General features: G+C 42.3%; 1 protein-coding gene across 4 annotated transcripts in view; it reads left to right on the top strand.

Annotated features, from left to right (window-relative positions):
- Nucleotides 1-22,932, top strand: part of ASH1L (ASH1 like histone lysine methyltransferase) — a 213,223-nt gene that overhangs the window by 166,331 nt on the left and 23,960 nt on the right. For all 4 annotated transcript variants that reach the window (XM_004589010.3, XM_058660398.1, XM_058660396.1 and 1 more), the window contains 6 exons: nt 7,170-7,376; nt 7,495-7,641; nt 18,046-18,154; nt 19,600-19,764; nt 19,879-19,973; nt 21,857-22,014. In XM_004589010.3, the coding sequence (XP_004589067.2) occupies nt 7,170-7,376; nt 7,495-7,641; nt 18,046-18,154; nt 19,600-19,764; nt 19,879-19,973; nt 21,857-22,014 (881 nt within the window). The remainder of the gene's footprint in view (nt 1-7,169; nt 7,377-7,494; nt 7,642-18,045; nt 18,155-19,599; nt 19,765-19,878; nt 19,974-21,856; nt 22,015-22,932) is intronic.

Raw genomic sequence — 22,932 nt, 5'->3', positions numbered from 1 at the left:
CTTACTAATAATCAACCTCAGGGCCCACCCACATGGGGGACCTGGATCAAGGTCTTGGCTATGACTCAGTCTTGGTCTTTGTTCATGTTTGGAGAGTAAAACAGCAGATGGGAGGATCCCGTTGCAATAGCCTAGTGGCTGAAGTCCTCGCCTTGCTTGCGCTTGGATCTCATATGGGTGCCAGTTCTAATCCCAGCAGCCACACATCCCATCCAGCTCCCTGGTTGTGGCCTAGGGGGCAGTGGAGGACGGCCCAAAGCCTTGGGACCCTGCATCCGCATGGGAGACCTGGATGAAGCTCCAGGCTTGTGGCTTCAGATCAGTGCAGCTCCAGCCATTGTGACGACTTGGAGAGTGATTCAACAACAGAAAATCTCTGTCTCCTCCTCTCTGTATATCTGGCTTTGCAATAAAATAAATAAATCTTTAGAAAAAAAAAAGCAAATGGGAATATCTCTTTCTCTTTCTCATACACTCACAAAATGTCAAATAGGCATGTCAATTTCTTATTAAAGCAGTTGTCCCATATTCAGTTTTGAGTAATAGTAACTTTTGTTCTGGTTTAGTGATTTTCACCCATGTGTATTCTATGTACTTTGTTGGGAGTGTGGGGCTTATGGGAAGAACAAACAGTATGATATGTATTGGAGAATAGATAATGTGGAGTTAAAATTGAACTTACTCTCAGTTTCATAATCAAATTTTATTACAGGAGGCGATAAAAATTTTTACCCCTTTCCTGATTTAAAAAAACTCCTGTTGAAAACTATAAAAACACATTGTGTTTTTGTGTAAGTTTTTTAAACATTTATTTATTTTTATTGCAAAGTCAGATATACAGAGAGGAGGAGAGACAGAGAGGAAGATTTTCCGTCCGATGATTCTCTCCCCAAGTGAGCACAATGGCTGGTCCCGTTCCAATCCAAAGCCAGGAGCCAGGAGCTCTTCTGGGTCTCCCACACGGGTGCAGGGTCCCAAGGCTTTGGGCCTTCCTGACTTCTTTCCCAGTCCACAAGCAGGGAGCTGGATGGGAAGTGGGACTGCCGGGATTAGAACTGGTACCCCTATGGGATCCCGGCTCGTTCTTGGCGAGGACTTCAGCCACTATGCACTGGGCCTGCATATTTTTTTTTTTTCTTTAATTGTATGATCCTATTCTTTCTCTAATGATAACTTTTTATTAAAGTTTCAACTCTGTACTGCTATATTATTTATTGCTTACTTTTGTTCTCTTTTCAAGTGATGTGTATAGAGTATAGGAGATACAAAATAAGGTTTCATTTCTTAACTTTTTGAAACTCAGTTGTGTCCTTTAACTTACTAAAGTTAGAAAAAAAGCCAGTCGGGCCCGGCAGCATGGCCTAGCGGCTAAAAGTCCTCGCCTTGAAAGCCCCGGGATCCCATATGGGCGCCGGTACTAATCCCGGCAGCTCCACTTCCCATCCAGCTCCCTGCTTGTGGCCTGGGAAAGCAGTTGAGGACGGCCCAATGCTTTGGGACCCTGAACCCGCGTGGGAGACCCGGAAAAGGTTCCTGGTTCCCGGCTTCGGATCGGCGTGCACCGGCCCGTTGCGGCTCACTTGGGGAGTGAAACGTCGGATGGAAGATCTTCCTCTCTGTATATCCGGCTTTCCAATAATAATAAAATAAAAAAGAAAGAAAGCCAGTCTTCATCTTAGGCTCTGCTCTTTAAACAATTTCTATAAATTAGCATCACTATTTACCAGGATATTTGAGAAAGTTCAGGGGAAAATGGAATCAAAATTTAAGTTTATTTTGATGTAAATAATGTTTGAAATCTATGCATAGTTTTGTCGTGTTTTTTGTGAACTCTTGAAGACTCCTCATGTACATTCCAAATTTTATGGATTGTTTGTATATACCATCCTTATGAAACTGGTGAAGCAAAGCATTCCTAATTACCTCAAGCACAACTGTAAAGTTCACTTTATGCAGCGTTTTAATTTTACAATGGCATTAGCATTGATTCCTCATGGTTCACAATCCCAGACTAAACTTCAGGGCTCTCTTGTTGTTCCTGTCTCTGCTGCTTTGTAAGAAAGTGCAGTTCACTTGCACTTACCCACTATTGAAAATCTGTTAAGATCCTTAATTTCGATTTAAAAAGCAATAGGTCCTCAGATTCTTGATTCCAAAAAATAGGGGAAATCCTTTTAGTGCTTGTCTCTTGCCTCCAAAGCTTAGTCCTGATATGCTTTTCTCTCAAATGGAAATTTCACCTCTCTTCATCAGGAATGATCTGAACTCGATAGCTATAGCTAATTAAAGTGATTCAGACCTAGCACATTTCCCGGTAACTTTTTTTAAACATGTATTTATTTTTATTAGAAAGGCAGATTTACAGAGAAACAGAGACAGATCTTCCATCCACTGGCTCACTTCCCAAGTGCCTGCAACACCTGGAGTTGAACCAATCCAAAGCCAGGAACCAGGAGCTCCTTCCAGGTCTTCCACACAGGTGCACTGTCCCAAGGCTTTGGGCGTTCCTCCGCTGCTTTCCCTGGTATTTACTAGGAGCTGGATGGGGGGTGGAACAGTCAGGACACAAACTGGTGCTCCTATGGGTTGTTGGCACTGGTAGGCAGAGGATTAGTTAGTTGAGCCATCACACTAGCCCCAACTGGAAAGCAGAAGATTCCACAGAGATGGAAAAACAAAGAGAGATCTTTCATTTGTTGTATCACTCCCCAAATGACCTCAGTGGATGGAACTGGGCAAATCTGAAGCCACAAGCCAAGAGTTTCTTCCAGGTCTGTTGCATGTGTGCAGAGGCTCAAAGCCTTGGGCAATCCTCTGCTGTTTTCCCTGGCCATTAGCAGCAGCGAGCTGGATTGAAAGTGAAGCAGCCAGGACACAAACAAGTGCTAATATGAGATGCTGGTGCTGCAGGTGAAAGATCAGCCTGTTATGCCACTGCACTGGCCTCTTTAGGTTGTTTTTTTAATCTACCTAAGTGTAAACACTGTTAAAATATAGTGAGCGTAGGGTTATAGTTGTAATCATGGGAATAAATGAACTCTAAATGAAACAGAAGCCTGAAGTGTGCCATTTCCTAGAAGGCAGAGATGAAGGATTCCTTTAAAAAAAAAAAAGAGGAATTGTTGAAAGTATGTGAAATCTAGGACGCAGCGCAGTGGCCTCGTGGCTAAAGTTCCTGCCTTGAACGCATCAGGATCCCATAAGGGCACCGGTTCAAATCCTGGCAGCCCTGCTTCCCATCCAACCCCCTTGCTTGTGGTCTGGGAATGCTGTCGAGGACGGCCAAAAACCTTGGGTCCCTGCACCCATGTAGAAGACCCGAAAGAAGTTCCTGGCTCCTGGCTTCAATCGGTGCAGCTCCGGCAGTTGCGATCACTTGGGGAGTGAATCATCAAATGGAAGATCTTCCTCTCTCTCTCCTCCTCTCTATATATCTAACTTTACAATAAAAATAAATAAATCTTAAAAAAGAAAATATGTGACCTCTGATACCATGAAAGAAAAGCCATAAAGGATGATATTCTCATGTTGACAATCACCAGTACTCACATGAAGAGAAGTAACCAAAAAGAATGAAACCAGTGTCTTTTTTCTAACTGAAGATAATTATCTTGAATTAAAGAATAATCCATGTCTACGGCCATACCACCCTGAACGCGCCCGATCTCGTCTGATCTCGGAAGCTAAGCAGGGTCGGGCCTGGTTAGTACTTAGGTGGGAGAATAATCCAGTGAATACTTTCTGTGTTTACTCCTCATTTATATGCCTTGATGCTGTGTGTATTTATCCTTTACATTAAGTATGATATATTTTTTTAAGGATGATAAACAGCTTCTTTTTGATGTTACTGAATGTCCATAGTTGCTTTAGCTTCCCACTGAACCACACTTCTTAGTATAGGTTTTTTTTTTTTTAAAGATTTGTTATTATTGGAAAGCCAGATATACAGAGAGGAGGAGAGACAGAGAGGAAGATCTTCCATCCGATATGTTTCACTCCCCAAGTGAGCCGCAACGGGCCGGTGCGCGCCGATCCGATGCCAGGAACCAGGAACCTTTTCCAGGCCTCCCACATGGGTGCAGGGTCCCAAAGCTTTGGGCTGTCCTTGGCTGCTTTCCCAGGCCACAAGCAGGGAGCTGGATGGGAAGTGGAGCTGCCGGGATTAGTACCGACGTCCATATGGGATCCCGGGCTTTCAAGGCGAGGACGTTAGCCGCTAGGCCATGCTGCCAGGCCCCAAGTATGGTATTTTTTAAAGAAACCAGATGATCCTAAAAGTATTTTAAAGCTTAAGCTGTCTGCATCTTTCCTTATAGGATTTTAAAGTCATGATTATAATTTAATATTTTGATCTAGCGTTTATTGACCTTTTTTTTACTTTTGTCCCTAAATGAGACTCCACAGCAGACAGAAAAGAGAATGGCTCCCTACAGGTCTAGGAGTTGAAGAAGGAAAAAAAAATACAGTGAGAAGAGACACACGCATAACATTTTTAAAAATGCTGCTTGTTAATTCACTAGTACTTGTGTAAGCTAGTCACATAATATAGAAATAACATTCCCAATAAGGAATGAAAATGTCTGTAGAACAGTAGCAATGAATACATTCAGCACCACTGAGCTGCACAAGTATTAGAATAAGGAGTAGGCATTTGGTCTAGCACTTAAGACTTCACTCAGGGTGCTTATGCATCCCATGCTGGATGCTGCTACTGATTCCAGATTCCTGCTTATGCACACCCTAGAAGGCACCAAGTGATGATTTGGTCCAAGCCTTGCCTGTATCGGCCCTGGCTGTTTCAGGCATTTGGGGAGCAAACCAATAGGGAAGACATCTGTATGTTTGTGTCTGTATGAGTGTATGTTTCAGCCTCTCAAATAAGTAAAGAATACTGTACAAAAAGTACAAATAACATACAAAAAATAATGGTTAAGATGTCAGGGTTGTTTTTTTTTTTTTAAGATGTATTTATTTTTGTTTAAAAGGCATGTTTACAGAAAAAGAAATGGAGACAAATATATAATAGAAAGCTAGATCTTCCAGTGGTTCACTATACAAATGGCTGCAATGGCTGGTAGAGTTGTGCCAATCTAAAACCAGAAGACTGGAGTTTCTTCCAGGTCTCCCACTTGGGTGCAAGAACCCAATTAAGTTGGGCCATCTTCCACTGCTTTTCCAGGCACATTGGCAGAGAGCTGCATCAGAAGTGGAGCAAATAGGACTCAAACCAATGGCCATATGGGATATTGGTACTGTAGGCGGAGGCTTAACATAACTATGCCATAGCACCAGGCCCCACATTAAGTCTGTAAATGGAGGATGGCATTGTGCAGCAAATTGAATCACTGCTTGGCGGTGATGGCATCCCATATGAGCTGTGTTTCATTTCCTGGCTGCACCTCTTCCAATTCAGCTCCCTGCTAATGCATCTGGGGAAAAAGCATAGGAGCATAGGATAGTCCAGTTACATGGGCAGCTACCACCCAATTCGGAGACCCGGATGGAGTTCCTGGTTCCTGTCTTTTTGGCCTGGCCCAGCACTGACTGTTACAACCGTTTACTAAGTAAACCAGCAGATAAAAGATCTTTCTTTTTCTTTCTGTGGCTTGAAATAAATAAATCTTTAAAAATAAAGCACACTTAAATAAGAGACTGATGGAATTATGACTCCTTATGAAGGACTATACTGTTATAGCAACATGGGGAAAATCTGTCTAGGGGTGGGAGTTTGGGGCGGGGAATCCCAATCTATACGAAATTGTACCACAAAATTTAAAAATTCAAAATAAAAATATAAAAATAAATAAGTAAATACAGAAGGAAAATAAATTCTGTAACTAGCCATGAGCTGCTTCCAGAAAAGGAGTGTGCAATGAGAGAGATGCTTTGAATACCTGATAAATATTGCTCATCAATTTTCTGTGCAGACCTCACATTCTATATCGAAGTGCACAAGATTAAGTCCTAGCTCTATTCCAGGTTCCTGTTAATGTGCATCCTAGGAGGCAGCGGGTAACGGCTAAGATATTTGAACCTCTATCACTCTGTCACACTATATTGTGTTGCCAGTTTTGTCCTAGCACTGTCCTGACCATTCGAGACACTAGGGAAGTAAATCAGCAGGTAGGAGCTTTCTCTGTATCTTCCTCATCTTCTCTACCCCTGTATCCTTCCTTCCCTCTGCCTCTCAAATAAATTTTTAAAATATTTTTAAAACTTTGAAGAATGCAGTATAACCATCAAGTTATTTTTTCTCCTGTGGATCACAGTGCATTTATTTTTACAACAGATAAATGATGATAATTTTCCCAGGATGCTGAGTATACAATAATCTTACTAATTTACAAGAAGCATTTACTGTTAATAGTCTTGCTTGGAAATTTTTAGTATGGTTAATGTTTTTTATTGCATGCTAGTTTAAGTCTCTCTGATTTTTTTTAAAGATTTGTTTATTTCTATTACAAAGTCAGATACACAGAGAGGAGGAGAGAGAGACAGAAAAATCTTCCGTCCAATGATTCACTCCCAAAGTGAGCGCAATGGCCAGTGCTGTGCCGATCTGAAGCCAGGAGCCAGGAACATCCTCCAGGTCTCCCACGCGGGTACAGGATCCCAAAGCATTGTTCCTTCCTCTACTGCTTTCCCAGGCCACAAGCAGGGAGCTGGATGGGAAGTGGAGCAGCCGGGATTAGAACCGGCACCCAAAAAAAAAAAAAGAAAAAAAAAAAAAGAACCAGCACCCATATGGGATCCTGGCACATTCAAGGCGAGGACTTTAGCCGCTAGGCCCCACCACTGGGCCCTAGTCTTTCTGATTTTAATTTCTTTTACTAAGATAAAAATTGATTTTCTTTTTTTCTTTTTGATGATGTTTACATAATTGCTCAGGGTCAGAAGGATTGATGATTAGGGAAAAGTGGGTGTGATCATTGTTTCCAAATTTTCCATTTCTTCCTCCTGTATCTGGGGGAAGAGGAAAAATAAGAGGAGAAGCCATACCCAGCCTCCCAAATGCCCCAGGGGATGGGGAATGGCTACCCATATCAACCCAGGGTCCCTGATGTGGCACACATTCTGAGATTCATGTATTCATTTTTTAAATTCTTGCAAGAAATGGGTACATTAAGGCATATGTTATATAAACTAATATCCTTTTTTTTTCTTTCTAGAATGATCTTTGCTGAATGTTCCCCCAATACTTGCCCCTGTGGTGATCAGTGCTGTAACCAGAGGATACAGAGGCATGAGTGGGTGCAATGTCTGGAACGATTTCGAGCTGAGGAAAAAGGCTGGGGAATCCGAACCAAAGAACCCTTAAAAGCTGGGCAGTTCATCATTGAATATCTCGGGGAGGTTGTCAGCGAACAGGAGTTCAGGTAGGGTAGTGAATAGTGATAGTCTGGTAAAGTGGGAAAGGTATGAAATTACAATGGGGAATAGAAAGCTTTCCATCTTAATCACTAATTGCCTTTCAATTATTTCTCTCCTCTTCAGAAATAGAATGATTGAGCAATATCATAATCACAGTGACCACTACTGTCTGAATCTGGATAGTGGGATGGTGATTGACAGTTACCGCATGGGAAATGAGGCCCGATTCATCAATCACAGCTGTGACCCGAATTGTGAAATGCAGAAATGGTAAGGAAGCCAAGAATCCGACAGAACAGAAGGCATTGAGGATAGCAGAGGTTGATCTTTCCACAGTATCAGTCAGCTTACAGGTGAACAATGTCTGACCTATCACTTGTATAAGAAGTAGGAAATCATTTGGTCTGGCCCAGCCAAGGTAACTGCAGGTAGGGTTTGAAATTGAGGAAATCTGTAGCTGGCTAAATTTTAAGTTGATAATTTTGGATGGCCAATGAATGATGTTATAAATATCCAGATGGCCCTGGGCAGAAGAAAATTTCCCAACTTCTTGTACACAAAGCAGCCCAAGCAATTCCCTTTCAGACCAGATCCTCCAGGCAAAGGAAGCTTCCAGTGTTTCTTCAGTCCATCCTGGTAACTCCCAGGAAATACAATAATAAGGATAACAATAATGCCTACTATTTATTGAAAGCTTATTGTGTTCTACATACCATGTTATGTGGGTAAATCCTGTGCCAGCTCATTCAGCCGCTCTGTATTATATACCTGTGTAGCCAGTGAATTTGTCATAACGAGAAATAAAAGAAGTGATATGTAAAGTCCGTTCTCTCAAATAATTAAAATCTAGTCGAGATGCAAAAAATTATTTCTACAGTGACAGGAAGAAAATATGAGAATTGTATGTGAACAACTATGTTCTGCTTTGTAATATTTTGGGTTGTTTCTTTTTAAGATGTATTATTTTTTATTGAAATTACTTTGGCATGATTTTTTTTTCTTTTTTTAAGATTGATGTTATTTTCATCAGAAAGGCGGATACACAAAGAGAAAGATCTTCTGTTTGCTAGTTCACTTCCCAAATGGCCACAACAGCAGGAGCCAAGCTGATTCTTCAGATCAGAACCCAGGAGCTTCTTCTGGGTCTCCCTCGTGGGTGCAGGGTCCCAGTACCTTGGGCCATCCTGAACTGCTTTCCCAAGCCACAGTCAGGGAGCTGGATGGGAAGTGGAGCCTCCAGGACACAAACTAACACCCATTTGGGATCCTGGAGCATGCAAGGCGAGGATTTAGCCACTAGGCTATCATGCCGGTTCCCCAATTTTACACTTTTTAAACTCATACATGAATATATGGAAATATACAGATCTTAAGAGATTATGTTTTTATCAATTTTTCTAAATGTGTATACCCATATAGACCATATTGCTGTGAAAATGTAAAGCATTTTCATTTCCCGTCTTCCTCTTCACAGTCTTCCCTCCGACACACAAGACAAACCATAATCACCTATTCTCCTGGTTCTAAGCTTCATGAATATGCACTCTGTTGTTTCTGACCTCCTTTGTTTAGCATAAAGTCTTTACCATCCATTCATGTTTTGAATAGTCAGTGATTTACTGCTTTTCAATGCTATTTTTAACAATTTGACCCTAATGTGTTTATTTTTCTAAGTACATTTATTAATAGTTCTTTGAAAAAAATCACAATTTATTAAAAATTGCACAAGAAGAAATAGGAAGTCTGAATATCCACCAGAGAAAATGCAATCTAGAAGCCAGTGTTGTAGTGTAGCAAAGCCACCACCTACAGTGCCATATCCCATGTTGTTCAATTCTTGGCTGCTCTGCTTGCAGTCCAGCTCCCTGCTGGTGTACCTGGGGAAGCAGCCAAAGTTCTAGGTCCTAACTTAAGACTGACCCAATTCCAGCCATTGCAGCTATTTTGGAAATGAATTGATGGACAGAAAAGTCTTTATGTCACTCCCCTCCGTAAGTCAGCTTTTCAAATCATTTCAAAAATAAAAACAAAAAAAAAACTTTAAAATTTCATAAAATACCAGCAAATGAAATTAAGCAACAAATATGTCAAAAGGTCAATAATGTGATCATGTTGATTCAGTAACAGGAATGACAGATTGGTTTAAATTTCAAAGATCAATATGTATGGAAAACAGTGACATCCCACTACTGTGTCTGTGTCTGTGTGCATCCAACAGAAATGGAATCCTCTGTTGAGGACAGCTGTCCCTCCATTTTTATGGCAGCACTATTCATGGTAGCTAAGAAATAGAGGCATCTGAGTGTCCCTTGGCTAACAAATGCATAAAGAATCAAATGTTCTTATACTTTGGAATACTGTTTAGCTATAAGAAAAGGATGAAATATTATCATTTGCAGTATTTATGGTCCTGCCTGTCATTTTGCTAAAAGAAACAGGGCAACCACCAGAAAGACTCATGATCACATAGTAGAATCTTTTTTTTTTTACATAAAATAGAATCTTTTTTAAAAAATGGGTGTGAGGGTAGGTGTTTGGCACTGAGATTCACTCACCACTTGGGATACCCATGAGCCTTGTAAGAGTCTATTTTTAAATCTCAGCTCCACTGCCAGTCTAGCTTAACATGCCTGGGCAGCAACAGAATGGCCCTAGTACTTGTGTTGTTGTCATTCATGTGGAAAGCCTTGGTGAAGCTCCTGGTTTCTGGTTTTGGCCTGGAACGGGACCAGCTCTTGGGTATTTGGGGAATGAACCAGCAAATAGAATATCTCTCTGTCTTTATCACTCTGCCTTTTAATTAAGTAAAAGAGAAAAAAATGTTTTCTCGTAGAAATTGAGAATAAATGATAATTGTGAGACTGGGTGGGGGGGGACAAGAGAGATGGGAAAAGTTTGATTAATGAGTTGGAGAAAGATGTTATAATTTTATGGTAACTATAGGTAATGATAATATGTTGATTTTTTTTAAACTAGAGGAAAAGATTTTGTTTTTACCATACAACAGTGATAAATTTGAAGAGATAAATATGTTCTTCCTGATTGGAACATTATAATATGTTACACTTTTAACAAAATAATCTTGGGGTGGAGTTTGGCCCAGGAGTTAAGAAGCTGCTTGAGACCCATATCCCATCTCAGAGTGCCTGGATTCAAGTCCCAGTTCAAGTCCCAAACCTCATTTTCTGCTAATCGACTCCCTGGGGAGCAGCAGGTAATGGCTCAAGTTCTCGGATCCCTGTCCACCTGTGTGCTAGACCCAGATTGAATTCCAGGCTTCTCCTGACTTGGGCATGGCCTAGCCCTGTTGATTACAGATATTTAGAAGTGAATTAGTAGGCTAGATGATTTCTGTCTGTCTCTGTGCTTTTCAAATAAGCCAAAAATAAATAAGTGAAAGATGTTTGTAAAATAATATACGATACACCATAAATACATACACTAGCTATGTGTCAGCTACAGAAATAAACTTAAAACATTAACATGGCAGTACTAGTGGTTAAGATGCCTACATCCCAAATCAGAGTCCTTGGTTTGATACCCAGGTCTACCTCCTGACCCAAGTTTCTTGCTAATACAGAATCTAGGAGGCAGTGGTGATGGCTCAAGTAATTGGATTCCTGCCACTTACATTAGAGACCTGGATTGACTTCCTCACTTGTAGCTACAAAACTACCCCAGCCCAGCATTTGGATAATGACTGAGCAGATAGGAGATTCTGTCTATCTTTCTGTCTGTCTGTCTGTCTATCTATCTATCTATCTATCTATCCCCTTCTCATATAAATAACTGAAAATTTTAAAAATAATATAGGACCCAGCATGATAGCCTAATGGCTAAATCCTCATCTTACATGTGCCAAGATCCCATATGGGCCTCAGTTCATGTCTTGGCAGCCCAACTTCCCATCCAGCTCCCTGCCTGTGGCCTGGGAATGCAGTTGAGGATGGCCCAAAGCCCTGGGACCCTGCACCTATGTGGAAGACCCACAAGAAGTTCCTGGCTCCTAGCTTCAAATTGGCTCAGCTCCAGCCATTGCAGCTACTTAGGGAGTGAAACCAGGAGACAGAAAATTTTTCTCCCTGTCTCTCCTTCTGTGTAAATCTGCCTTTCCGAGAAAAAAAAACAAACATTTTACAAAATTAATTAATTTGGGCCTGGTGTAGTAGCCTAGCGGCTAAAGTCCTCACCTTACACTCACCAGGATCCCATATGGGTGCCACTTCGTGTCCCGACAGCCACACTTCCCATCCAGCTCCCTGCTTGTGACCTGGGAAAGCAGTCAAGGATGGCCCAAAGTCTTGGGTTCCTGCACTCACGTGGGAGACCCGGAAATTCCTGACTCCTGGCTCCAGATCGGCTCATCTCTAGCCGTTGTGGCCAGTTGGGGAGTGAATCATCAGACAGAAGATCTTCCTCTCTGTCTCTCCTCCTCTCTATATTGACTTTCCAATAAAAATAAAATCTTTTTAAAAATTAAATAAACAATCCCTTTTTTAAAGATAATATAAATTCAGAGTTAATATAGTTAGAGAAATTTAAAAACCCTTTCCTACTTTCCAAAATACCTAAAATTCACATACTAATATTGACACAAAGTGTTGGCAAGGTTGTCAAACAAGATTCCAAATTAAATATGTTAAAGAAACTGGAACTAATCCTCAACCTGCAGCACTGGCTTCTCATATAGGTACTGATTTGAGTCTTTTTTTTTTTATTAATTACACTGCATTATGTGACAGTTACATAGGCTCTGGGTTTCCCCCATCCTCTCCCCATACCCTTCCCCCATGGTGGATTGCAGTTCAAATTCAATCAAGATTCTTTCCTTGCAAACTTATACCAAGTATAGAGTCCAGCATCTTATTGTCCAGATAAGTTGAACAGTTTCTTGGTGAGACCATTTCTGTTCTGAAGGTAGAGCTGGTAGAATATCGTCCCAGTCAATTAAGAGTCCCAACATAACATCAACAACGATTTACAATATTATGGAATTGACATGGTTTTGAGTAACCAATATGTTAAAAGAGAAAAAAAATGCAAGTTCTTAGCCACATCCTGTGATTAGCTCGTTGATATTTCAATTTTAGTTTATATATAGAGCCGGCTGTTATACCCCTTAAAACGGCTATAGGGTACTATTCAGCTGTCTCGCATCTATTTTCATTTTAGTATTTAGCCGTTTATTGTGTTGAAGTATAATTTTGCTGAACTTGGCGGATTTTGGGATAATCTAGACTGGCTTATAACTCTAACAAGACATTTGTCGACAATTAAGGTGCAGAACATTTTGTTTTTTTGGAGTGGTGTTGATTTGAGTCTTATCTGCTCTGTGATCCAACTTTTTGCTTGTATCCTGGGAAGGCAGCAGAGATGGCCCAAGGTCTTGGGCCTCTGAATCCATGTGGGAGACATTGAAAAAACTCCAAGCTCCTGCCTCCTGAACCTGTCCAGTTCAACAGAAAAACTGGCAGTGCTTACCAAGGCTAGTCATGCCTCGTAACCCAACAACCACACTCTTTAGTCAATCCCCAAATAGAAATGAATGATTATGTTCAAAAGTCCTTTAAGAGCCTAGCATTGTGGTGCAGCACATTAATCCTTCACCTGCAATATTAGCATCCCATGTCACAGTGCTGATTTGATTCTCAACTGGGATGTGTCTCTGGTACTTGGGCCCTTGCTACCCATATAGGAGACACAGATTTCCTGATTCCTAATTCCTGGCTTTAGCCTGGCCTTAATGGTCAGGCCATTGGGAAGTAAGCCAGCAGGAAGATCTCTTTCTCTGTCACTCTGCCTCTTAAATAAATAAAAAATGGGTAACCATTTTTAAGAATGATATTTTTCTGTGTGTTTTATTAATAAAGATTTATGTATTTGTCCCACATGGTTCTAAAGACTCACATTCTTAGACTATCATCTGCTGCCTCCCAAATACATTAGTGGGAAGCTAGTTCAGAAACAGGTGCACACTCCATCTTAGGCACTCTAACACAAGATGTGGACATCCCTAGCACTGAGTTAGCCTGCGCACTGCAGTACCGGCCTCAGAAAGCTTATTTTATTAACAAGCAAATGTTATTTGTTAATAAAATAAGGTGTGATATATAATGCAATTCTACACAGCAATGTAAAAGTACTTATTGTTCCATATTATGCTGTATAATATGGATTAAAAGAAGCTGGGCTTAAATATTTACACAGTGTGCACTATATTCTGCATGACTGCATTTATTTGATGTTCAAAACAGGCAAAACTAGTCTTTCATGACAGGTCTGAATAGGGCCAATTCTTTTGGAGATAGATACTGACTGTGAGAAGAGCTTTCTGGAGGTATATGGATATGTAAATATTCATCAGGCTTTATAGTTATGTTTTGTTTTATTTTAACAGTCTACATTCACTGCAGTTGCGGGTTGTAGCTAGTTTAACAGAAAAGGAATATGGGAAGAGCTGTTGCTGGGGGTTGTGGGGAATCAGAGTTTGGGCCCTGAAGTGCCTGGGCGGGAGGAGAGGGCATTGTTAGGGCTAGTCAGAAAAATGTAAGAGGAAAACAGAACTCTTAGAAGGCAAGAATGGAGAAAAAGACTTAAACATAGGAAATCTCTTTTTTTTTCAGGGAATGAGTAATTTTTATTTATTGAATATAATACACCAAAAATAAATATAATTGTTGCAATTTCTGCCAATAGTTTTTAGCATTCTGTAGCTCTTTTTTTTTTTCTTTTGATGATGTTTATAGTTGATCAGGGTGGGAAGGGTTGAAGATCAGGGGATTGCGGGTGAGACCATTGTTTACACATTTTCTTTTTCTTCTTCCTATATCTGGGGAAGTGGGCATACAAGAGGAAAAAACCACAACCAGCCTCCCAACCACCTCAGTACACAGGGATGGGGAACAGCCATGCATGTCATCTCAGGATGCTCACTGTGGAGCATTTTCTGAGGATTCTGCTCATGTAGCTTCAATAGTTCTGAGATGCTGTTGATATTGCCACTCCAAGGATAAGAAAATCCTTCCAAAGTCAGTTGGCTGGTGCCTCTGAGTCTGCATTTGCTGCACCAATTTGCTGTCAAGCTTCTCTGGGGTAAATAATAAGTTTATTCTGCCCTTTCCTCTCCAAACCAGTGGGTGCTGTGGCCCAACCCTGCCCACCACATATTCATCCCTCATGTACACCAGTGGAGTTGTAGCCCAGTCAGAGCAACCCCCAATAACCCCCTTCTGGACTCATCACCAGCCCTGGTTCCTGTGCCTGCCAGCATATACTGGTACTGGAGAGGTGCCCAAATCCTCCCCACTGAACCCACTCCCTACCATGGCTCTTGCACTCTCCAGGTGGTTCTGCAGTCTAGCTTGACAGGACTTGATCCCAGTCCTAGCACTTGTCAACTGATGCTGCAGCAAAGCCCAACCAGCATGTCCTTACTCTGGCTCATGCCTGCACCAGTGAATACAATTGGTTAGCCCAGCCTGGTTCTCCCCCTAACCCAGTTCACATGCAAGCCAGCAGGTGTTATACCCCTGTCCGGGCTGGTCTGCCCCTAGTCCTATCTGTCATGCTTATAAGCAGGAGCAGTGCCCCAGCAGGGGCGTCTCCACATTATCCCTGCTGGTTTTGGGCTTGGGCTTGCACACCTCTACTACTCTCCCTACCCTCCAGCATACCTCAGTCTCATGTGTGCTGGTGGGTGCTGTGGCCCAGTCTAGCGTGGGTGCCTCATTTTGGCATTTGCTGGCCTAGCCCAGCCTGGTCTGCCCCAAGTTCCAATTCATGCTGGCAGGTGCTGCCACCCAACCAGGCCCAACCCACCCTGTCCCACACTCCATTCTGGTTCTCAGATCTGACAGTGGGTGTTATAAACTGGCCAAGTCTGGCCCACCTCCAGACATGACCCATCCATATGCCTATAGGTACTGTAAGTTGGCCTGGTCTGGGATGCTCCTTGTCTTGGTTCTTGTGCTCACCTGCAGGGACTGTGCCCTGGCAAAGGAATTCCTGAAGCTCCTCTATGAGATTTCCTCCCAGTGATAGATCTCGCATACACCAGTGGGTTCTTGGTTTGGACTGACTTATTGTGCCTCCTATCCCTACAGGAACAGTGGCCTTGTCCAACCCACCCACACTCAATCTGGTTCTTACAGTTAGGTGTTACAGCCCAGTCACACCTGGGCCATGCCCTGAAGCAGCTCTCACATGACCCAGTGGGCGCCAAGACCTAGCCCAACCCATTCCACCAACTCTGGCTCTAACATACACCAGTGGTTGCTGCTGTCTAGCCAAGTCTGACGTGCTCCAGACCCAGGCCACACCCTTGCTAAGGGACACTGCGGCCATGTCCAGCTCAAACCACCACCCCCATTTCAGCTCTTAATTCTTCACCATTACAGTGATAGAAGTTATCTAGATCATGGGGAATTTGGAGGTCAGACTGAATCATTTCTGATTTTTGTCAAGTCCAAGGCACATCACAAAAGAAAATTAGTTGGCATGGCTGGAGGTTTGAGAATTAAAGGGTTTTGAGATTTTTAGAAGGCAACCAAATGGCAACTCTGTAGGGGTCTTGAACTTTTAGCCCCACTGGAATGTCCAGAGTCCAAGGTGGTGGGATTAGTGTAACCTTGGATTTCCATAGAGGATAAAGCCTGAGAATCAAAGTGTGGAGAGGAACCTGTTGAGGGGGAGAATTTATACTCACCCATCACTCACAGCGAGTAGTAGGCCTCTGGTAACCTGATTGGAGTAGCACTTGCAGTCAGCAGTGGCTGAGAGGCTATAAAAAGGTTTTCTTCACAAGTAGTCCCAGTTAGGGTCTGAAGAGATGTTTGTGTAAGCGCAGATCTCCAGTGGGGAATAAACCGAGTCCTATCGTGGTATTGAATGCAGTGAGGTCTGTCGAAAGAATAAAAGCTGGCTTGTAGGGGCTTGGGTCTGGGCTCTGTGGTAGACTAGATAGAATGAGTTCCTGGTGACTCAGATCCCGGGAAGGGGGAGCCTGCAGTGGGACCTGAGCAATACACCAGTGTTAGCTGTTTTCACCACAAACCCAAGATGGCAGACACTACAAGTCAGCCACACGAAAGGTCCTTTATTCCACTGGGGAGGCAGCCACAGGGTGGAGGAAAACTGGGAGCAGGGAGAGAGGACAAAGGACGTGAGAGAGAGAGAGAGAGGAGCAGATCAAGATTTGTATGTTTTATTTCTTTTTTTTTTTTAATATTTATTTTATTTTTATTACAAAGTCAGATATACTGAGAGGAGGAGAGACAGAGAGGAAGTGGAGCTGCCAGGATTAGAACCAGCGGCCATATGGGATCAAGGCGAGGACCTTAGCCACTAGGCCACGCCGCCAAGCCCTGTATGTTTTATTTCTATGTAACTTATACCAGAATTTTGTTATTGTAATACAAAGTATGTGTAATCAGATTTTAACTGTTGTGGTATAGACCAGGAGTCAGGAAATGATTTAAGCATGTCTTAGTGTCATGTAAAAGTAAAACTTTTTCTCAACTATTTTTTTATATAATACACAGTTTTAAGAATGTAGTGATACTTCCTATCCCATACACACTCCCTTGTCCTCCTCCTTATTTTTCTTTGAATTTTTATAGTGCCGCCATTTGAGGTGTGAACCAGCAGATGGAGGGTCTCTCTTTGTCCTTCTGTCTGTGAATCTACCTTGCAAATAAATAAATGTTTCATTCCAATTGTAGTATTTGTGGTGCTAGTGCAAGCACAAAAATAAATAAATGTTGTTGTTGTTTGGGGGAGGGGGAAATCAGAGGTAGAAAGAGAAAGTAAATGACAGATCTTTTATCTACTGGTTCTTCACCAAATGGCCACAGCAGTCAGGGCTGGACCAGGCTAGCCCTAGAAGCCAGGAGCTTCATCCATATCTCCAACATGGTTATAGGAGCCCAAGCACAATCACTGGTTTGAAGTAAAAATGCTTCCTAAATACCAAGGGGAAAAATTATAAAATCTGAAGATATTAGAAAAAATAATATAGGATACTGTTCAAGCTTAATTGTAACATGATCCTCGTTGGTAGAGAGGAAGAAAAACTATGAAGTCAAACAATCCTGGTATTATTTCCCTCAATTAAAAAACTAATTTGTCTGGATACTTTTGTAATAATGCCAATGTACATTCATACAAATCCAGAAATTTAATGGATTTAGTCAAAAAAGAGAAATAACAAATACAGAAAAGTATTTTGTGGAAAAAAATATTCAGGGCCAGCACGATCACTCAATGACTAAACCTTACAAGCAGTGGGAGTCCATATGGGTGCCAGTTCATGTTCTAGCTGCTCCACTACCTATCCAGCTCCCTCCCTGCTTGTGGCCTGGGAAAGCAGTAGAGGATGGCCAAAAGCCTTGAGATCCTGCACTTGTATAGAAGACCTAAAAGAAGCTCTAGGCTACTGACTTTGAATCGGCTCAGCTCTGGTCATTGTAACCATCTGGGGAGTGAATCAGCGGATGGAAGGTCTTTCGCTCTGCCTCTCCTTCTCGCCATACATCTGATCTGCCTTTACAATAAATAAATCATCAAAACAAGGAAGAAAAAATTTCATCAGGCTTCTTAATTAGATGTGAGAACCATTAATTGTATCAATTTTAATAGCATTAATAATCCCACCCATAATATACTCTTTCTTCATAGGTCTGTTAATGGAGTGTATCGGATTGGACTGTATGCTCTTAAAGATATGCCGGCTGGGACTGAACTCACTTATGATTACAACTTTCATTCCTTCAATGTTGAAAAACAGGTAAGAATAATTGAATCTAGTAGGGGGTGGAACTTTATTGCATACAATGCTGTGAAACTTGAACTTTCAGTAACTACTGAATAGGAGTCAGAACATAGAAAGCAGTTTTTCAAACCCTGCTCCACCTACCTGGGAAACCTAGAACCAGGTTATTGTTTTAAAACTCTAGAAAAATTTCCCTACCATTTTTGATCTACAGTCAGTTCTCAATATTTTTGTGGAGAAATTTTTCTAAAGTTAATCTTTCTATTCTAGTGAAAATCCAGTCCAATTTTAATATTCTATATTAGTTATGTGCGAATTCCTAGGTATGCATACTCAGTCTTGGATGTCCAAATACTCAGGCATCCTCCTTGAAGCTGTCTGTGAGATTGTAGGTTAAAATAAATCATTCTGGGGCTCGGCGTGATAGCGTAGTGGTTAAAGTCCTCGCCTTGCAAGTGTCGGGATCCCATATGGTCGCTGGTTCTCATCCCAGCGGCCCTGCTTCCCATTCAGCTCCCTGCTTGTAGCCTGGGAAAGCAGTGGAGGGCGGCCCAAAACCTTGAGACCCTGCACCTGTGTGGGAGACTCAGAAGAGCTCCTGGCTCCTGGCTCCTGGCTTTGGATTGGCTCAGCTCCAGCCATTGCACTCACTTGGGGAGTGAACCATCGGACTGAAGATCTTCCTCTCTGTCTCTCCTCCTCTCTGTATATTTGCCTTTCCAATAAAAATAAATTAAAAATTTTTATTAAAAAAAAATCATTCTCGGGCCCAGCGGCACCGTGGCCTAGCGGCTAAAGTCCTTGCCTTGAACGTACCGGCATCCCATATGGGTGCTGGTCCTGATCCCGGCAGCTCCACTTCCCATCCAGCTCCCTGCTTGTGGCCTGGGAGAGCAGTCGAGGATGACCCAAAGCCTTGGGACCCTGCACCCACATGGGAGACCTTGAGGAGGTTCCTGGCTCCTGGCTTCAGATCAGCACAGCACTGGCCGTTGTGGCTCACTTGGGGAGTGAATCATCAGATGGAAGATCTTCCTCTCTGTCTCTCCTCCTCTCTGTACATCTGACTTTGTAATAAAAAAAATAAATAAATCTTTAAAAAAAATGTCATTCTCAGACCTGGCACAGTAGCCTACTGACTAAATCCTCACACTGCAACTGCCAGGATCCCATGTGGGTGACAGTTCATATTGCGGTTGCTCCACTTCCATACAGCTCCATGACTGGCCTGGGCAAGCAATAGAGAATGACCCAAAGCATTGGGACCCTGCACCCACATGGGAGACCCAGAGGAGTTTCCTAGGTCCTGGTTTCAAATTGGCTCAGCTCTGGCCATTGCAGCCACTTGGAGAGTAAACCAGTGGATGGAAGTCCTTTTTTTCTGTCTCTCCTTCTCTCTCTCAATCTGCTTTTCCAATTAAAAAAAAACTTTTTTAAAAAAATTATTCTCTTTCCTTAAGCAACTTTGTAAATGTGGCTTTGAGAAGTGTCGAGGAATCATCGGAGGCAAAAGTCAACGCATGAATGGAGTCAGCAGCAGCAAAAGTAGCCAGCCTGTGACCACACACAAAAAGTCTGGTCGGTCGAAAGAGAAGAGGAAATCCAAACACAAGCTGAAGAAAAGGGTGAGGGATTATTCATGGCTTCCAAGAAAGCGGTACTGAAGTAAGGGAGGTATTCTACGAGGTGACTTCTGATCCATCATTTTGTTTCTCTTATCTTACCCATCTGTTTTTCAGAAAGGTCATTTCTCTGAAGAACCCAGTGAAAATGCCAACCCTCCAACAAAATTAACCCCCCAGTTACAGATGAAACCGATGTCCAATCGAGAGAGGTAAAATGATTTTTATACCTGGGTTCTTTTTACCTTCTTTTATTTACTTGTCAATTTGAAAAGTAGGAGGCATTTAGTCTAGTAGTTATAATGCTAGTTAAGATGGCAACATTCCACGTGATGGTTCAGTACCCAACTTCAGCTCCTGGCTAGTTTCCTACTGATACAAACTCTAGAAGACAGTTGTGATAGCCCAAATAACCAGGGTCCTGCCATCCGTATAGGGACTTGTAGTGAGTCAGTGGCTACTAATTCTTGCTCAGCTCAGCTCAGCTCAACTCAGCCCTACTTACTGGGGGAATTTGGGGAGTGAACTTGTAAGGAACTGTTTGCTCACCCACTCTCTCTCTTTGCCTTTCAAATAAATAGTGTTTTTCACCTTTTTTTAAAGATTTATTTATTTTTATTACAAAGTCAGAAATATACAGAGAGGAGGAGAGACAGAGGAAGATCTTCTATCCGATGATTCACTCCCCAAGTGACCGCAACGGCCGGTGCTGCGCCGATCCAAAGCCTGGAACCAGGAACCTCTTCTGAGTCTCCCACACGGGTGCAGGGTCCCAAGGCTTTGGGCCATCCTCAACTGCTTTCCCAGGCCACAAGCAGGGAGCTGGATGGGAAGTGGAGCTGCCGGGATGAGAACCGGCACCCATATGGGATGCCGGTACGTTCAAGGCGAGGACGTTAGCCGCTAGGCCACGGTGCCGCGCCCTGTTTTTTCATTTTTTTTAAATTTCATTTATTTACTTGAAAGGAAGAGTGACAGAAACTATCTTCCATTCTTTCATTCAATACCCAAATGCTTACAGCAGCAAGGGCTAGACCAGTTCAAATCCAGGCACCAGGAATTCTATCCACGTTTTCTACAAGAGTGGCAGGAAGCCAGGTATGTGGGTCATCATCTGCTGCCTCCCAGACACATTACCAGGAAGGTGGATCAGAAGTGGAGGCAGGGCTTTATCCCAGGTACTCCAGTATGAGATGTGGGTATTGCACACAGCACTTAACTTGCTGTACTACGATGCTTTTATTCCTTTTGCTTAATTGTTTTTTTTTTTTAATTAAAGGGTCCAGGGACCCAATACTGTAGCGTAATGGCCAAAGTCCTCACTTTGTGTGCACCAGGATCCCATGTAGGTGCCGGTTCTTATTCTAGCTGCTCCACTTCCCTTCACCTTTCCAATAAAAAAATAAATAAATCTTTTTTTAAAAAGTACTGGGTCCAGAGGCCGGCACGGTGGCATAGCAGCCTGGTTTTCTACCTGCAACACTGCCCATTTAGGCCCCTGCTGCTCCACTTCCCTTACAGCTTCCTGCTTACGTCCTGGGAAAGCACTAGAGGATGGCCGAAGCCCTTTGGGCCCTGTTCCCATGTGGAAAAACTGAAATAAGCTCCAGGCTCCTAGCTTCAGATCAGCTCAGCTCAGCCATTGTGGCCATCTGACAAGTGAACCAGCAGAGAGAAGATCTTTCCCTCTGTCTGTCCTTTGTATAAATCTGATCTGCCTTTGCAATGAAAATGAGTAAATTTTAAAAATGATAAAGTCTGAGTTACAGAAAGAGAGATGATTTATGCACTTGTTCACTCCCCACATGGCTGCCATGGCCAGGCCTGGGCCAAACTGAAGTCAGGAACTAGGAACTCTATTCCAAGTTCCTATGTGGGTGACAGGGACCCAGACTCCTGGGCCATCTTATGTTACTCCTCCCAGGCTGGTAGCAGAGAAGTAGACGGGAAGTGGAGCACCTGGGACACGAATCTGTGCCTGTGAGATGCCAGCATCACAGACATCACTGGTGTAGCTTTACATGCTGCACTACAACACTAGCCTCATTACTAATGCTTATTGAATTGATAAACGAACTTTGTTCCTTCCTTGTAGGAATTTCGTACTGAAACATCATGTATTCTTGGTTCGAAACTGGGAGAAAATTCATCAGAAACAGGAGGAAGTAAAGCAAACTAGTGATAATATTCACTCTGCATCATTATATACCCGCTGGAATGGCATTTGTCGAGATGATGGGAATATCAAGTCTGGTAAGGCACAGGAAATATTTCTGTTGTGCAAGATCATTCAAAAAGTGATTGTTCTAGTTACTTTGTCTGTTTAAACATAGCTGCTTGTGAAAACATTAATCATTAATAACATGTCCTTCCTCGTCTCTACCCTTCAACAAGCCTCCCCAACATCACTACATTCTGAAATCATTACAAGGTGTGATGATAACAGAGCATCTGTAGTCCTTCCAACCTGGAAAATAGCTTGCAGATGGATTAAATGGTGATGCCAGTGTGGGGAGAAAGATATTAATACTGTCAGTTCAAAGACTTTCCCACTTCATACTGAATCAGCACTAAATATACAAATGTCAGATTTCCTTTGTCTGAGCTCATGAGTGAATGGAGTGAATAATGTAACCACATTCCTGAATTCAGGGCTTACCCAGAGCAGACTGAAAGCAGAGGAACTAGCATGTCTAACATTCTTGCTAATGGAAAATTCACAGCTGTTCAAAAGATCATGGGCTTCATTTATGTTTTCCTTTTTCTCCTCAAAAAGTAGAAACATTTTTTCATCATGTATGAAAGAATATGCTGGGTGGCATCCAGAAAGTTTCAAATATTTGCCCAAAATCTTACAACCTTTCAGTGAAGTAACTGGCATAAACCCATTGAACTCACATTTCAACAGTTCAGATCTTCTGGTATTAACACTAAACATTTGCAGAGTTCTTATTTAAGGATGCTTCAGAAGGTTCGTAGGAAAATGAAATTTAAAGTTTTTCTTGAGTACAAAGAAATATTTTTGAGGGGCAGTAAGTGTGACACAACAAGTTAAGGTGCCACCTGCAATGCTAACTTACCGTATGAGCACTGATTCAAGCAGTCATTCCTCGACTTCCAATTCAGCTCCAGCAGAAGATGGCCCAAGTATTTGGGCCTCTTTACCCACAT

This window comes from Ochotona princeps, chromosome 2 (assembly GCF_030435755.1).
Source record: "Ochotona princeps isolate mOchPri1 chromosome 2, mOchPri1.hap1, whole genome shotgun sequence".
Taxonomy (NCBI): domain Eukaryota; kingdom Metazoa; phylum Chordata; class Mammalia; order Lagomorpha; family Ochotonidae; genus Ochotona; species Ochotona princeps.
The sequence above is the reverse complement of the archived record's forward strand: the minus strand, read 5'-3'. Positions and strand labels throughout refer to the sequence as shown.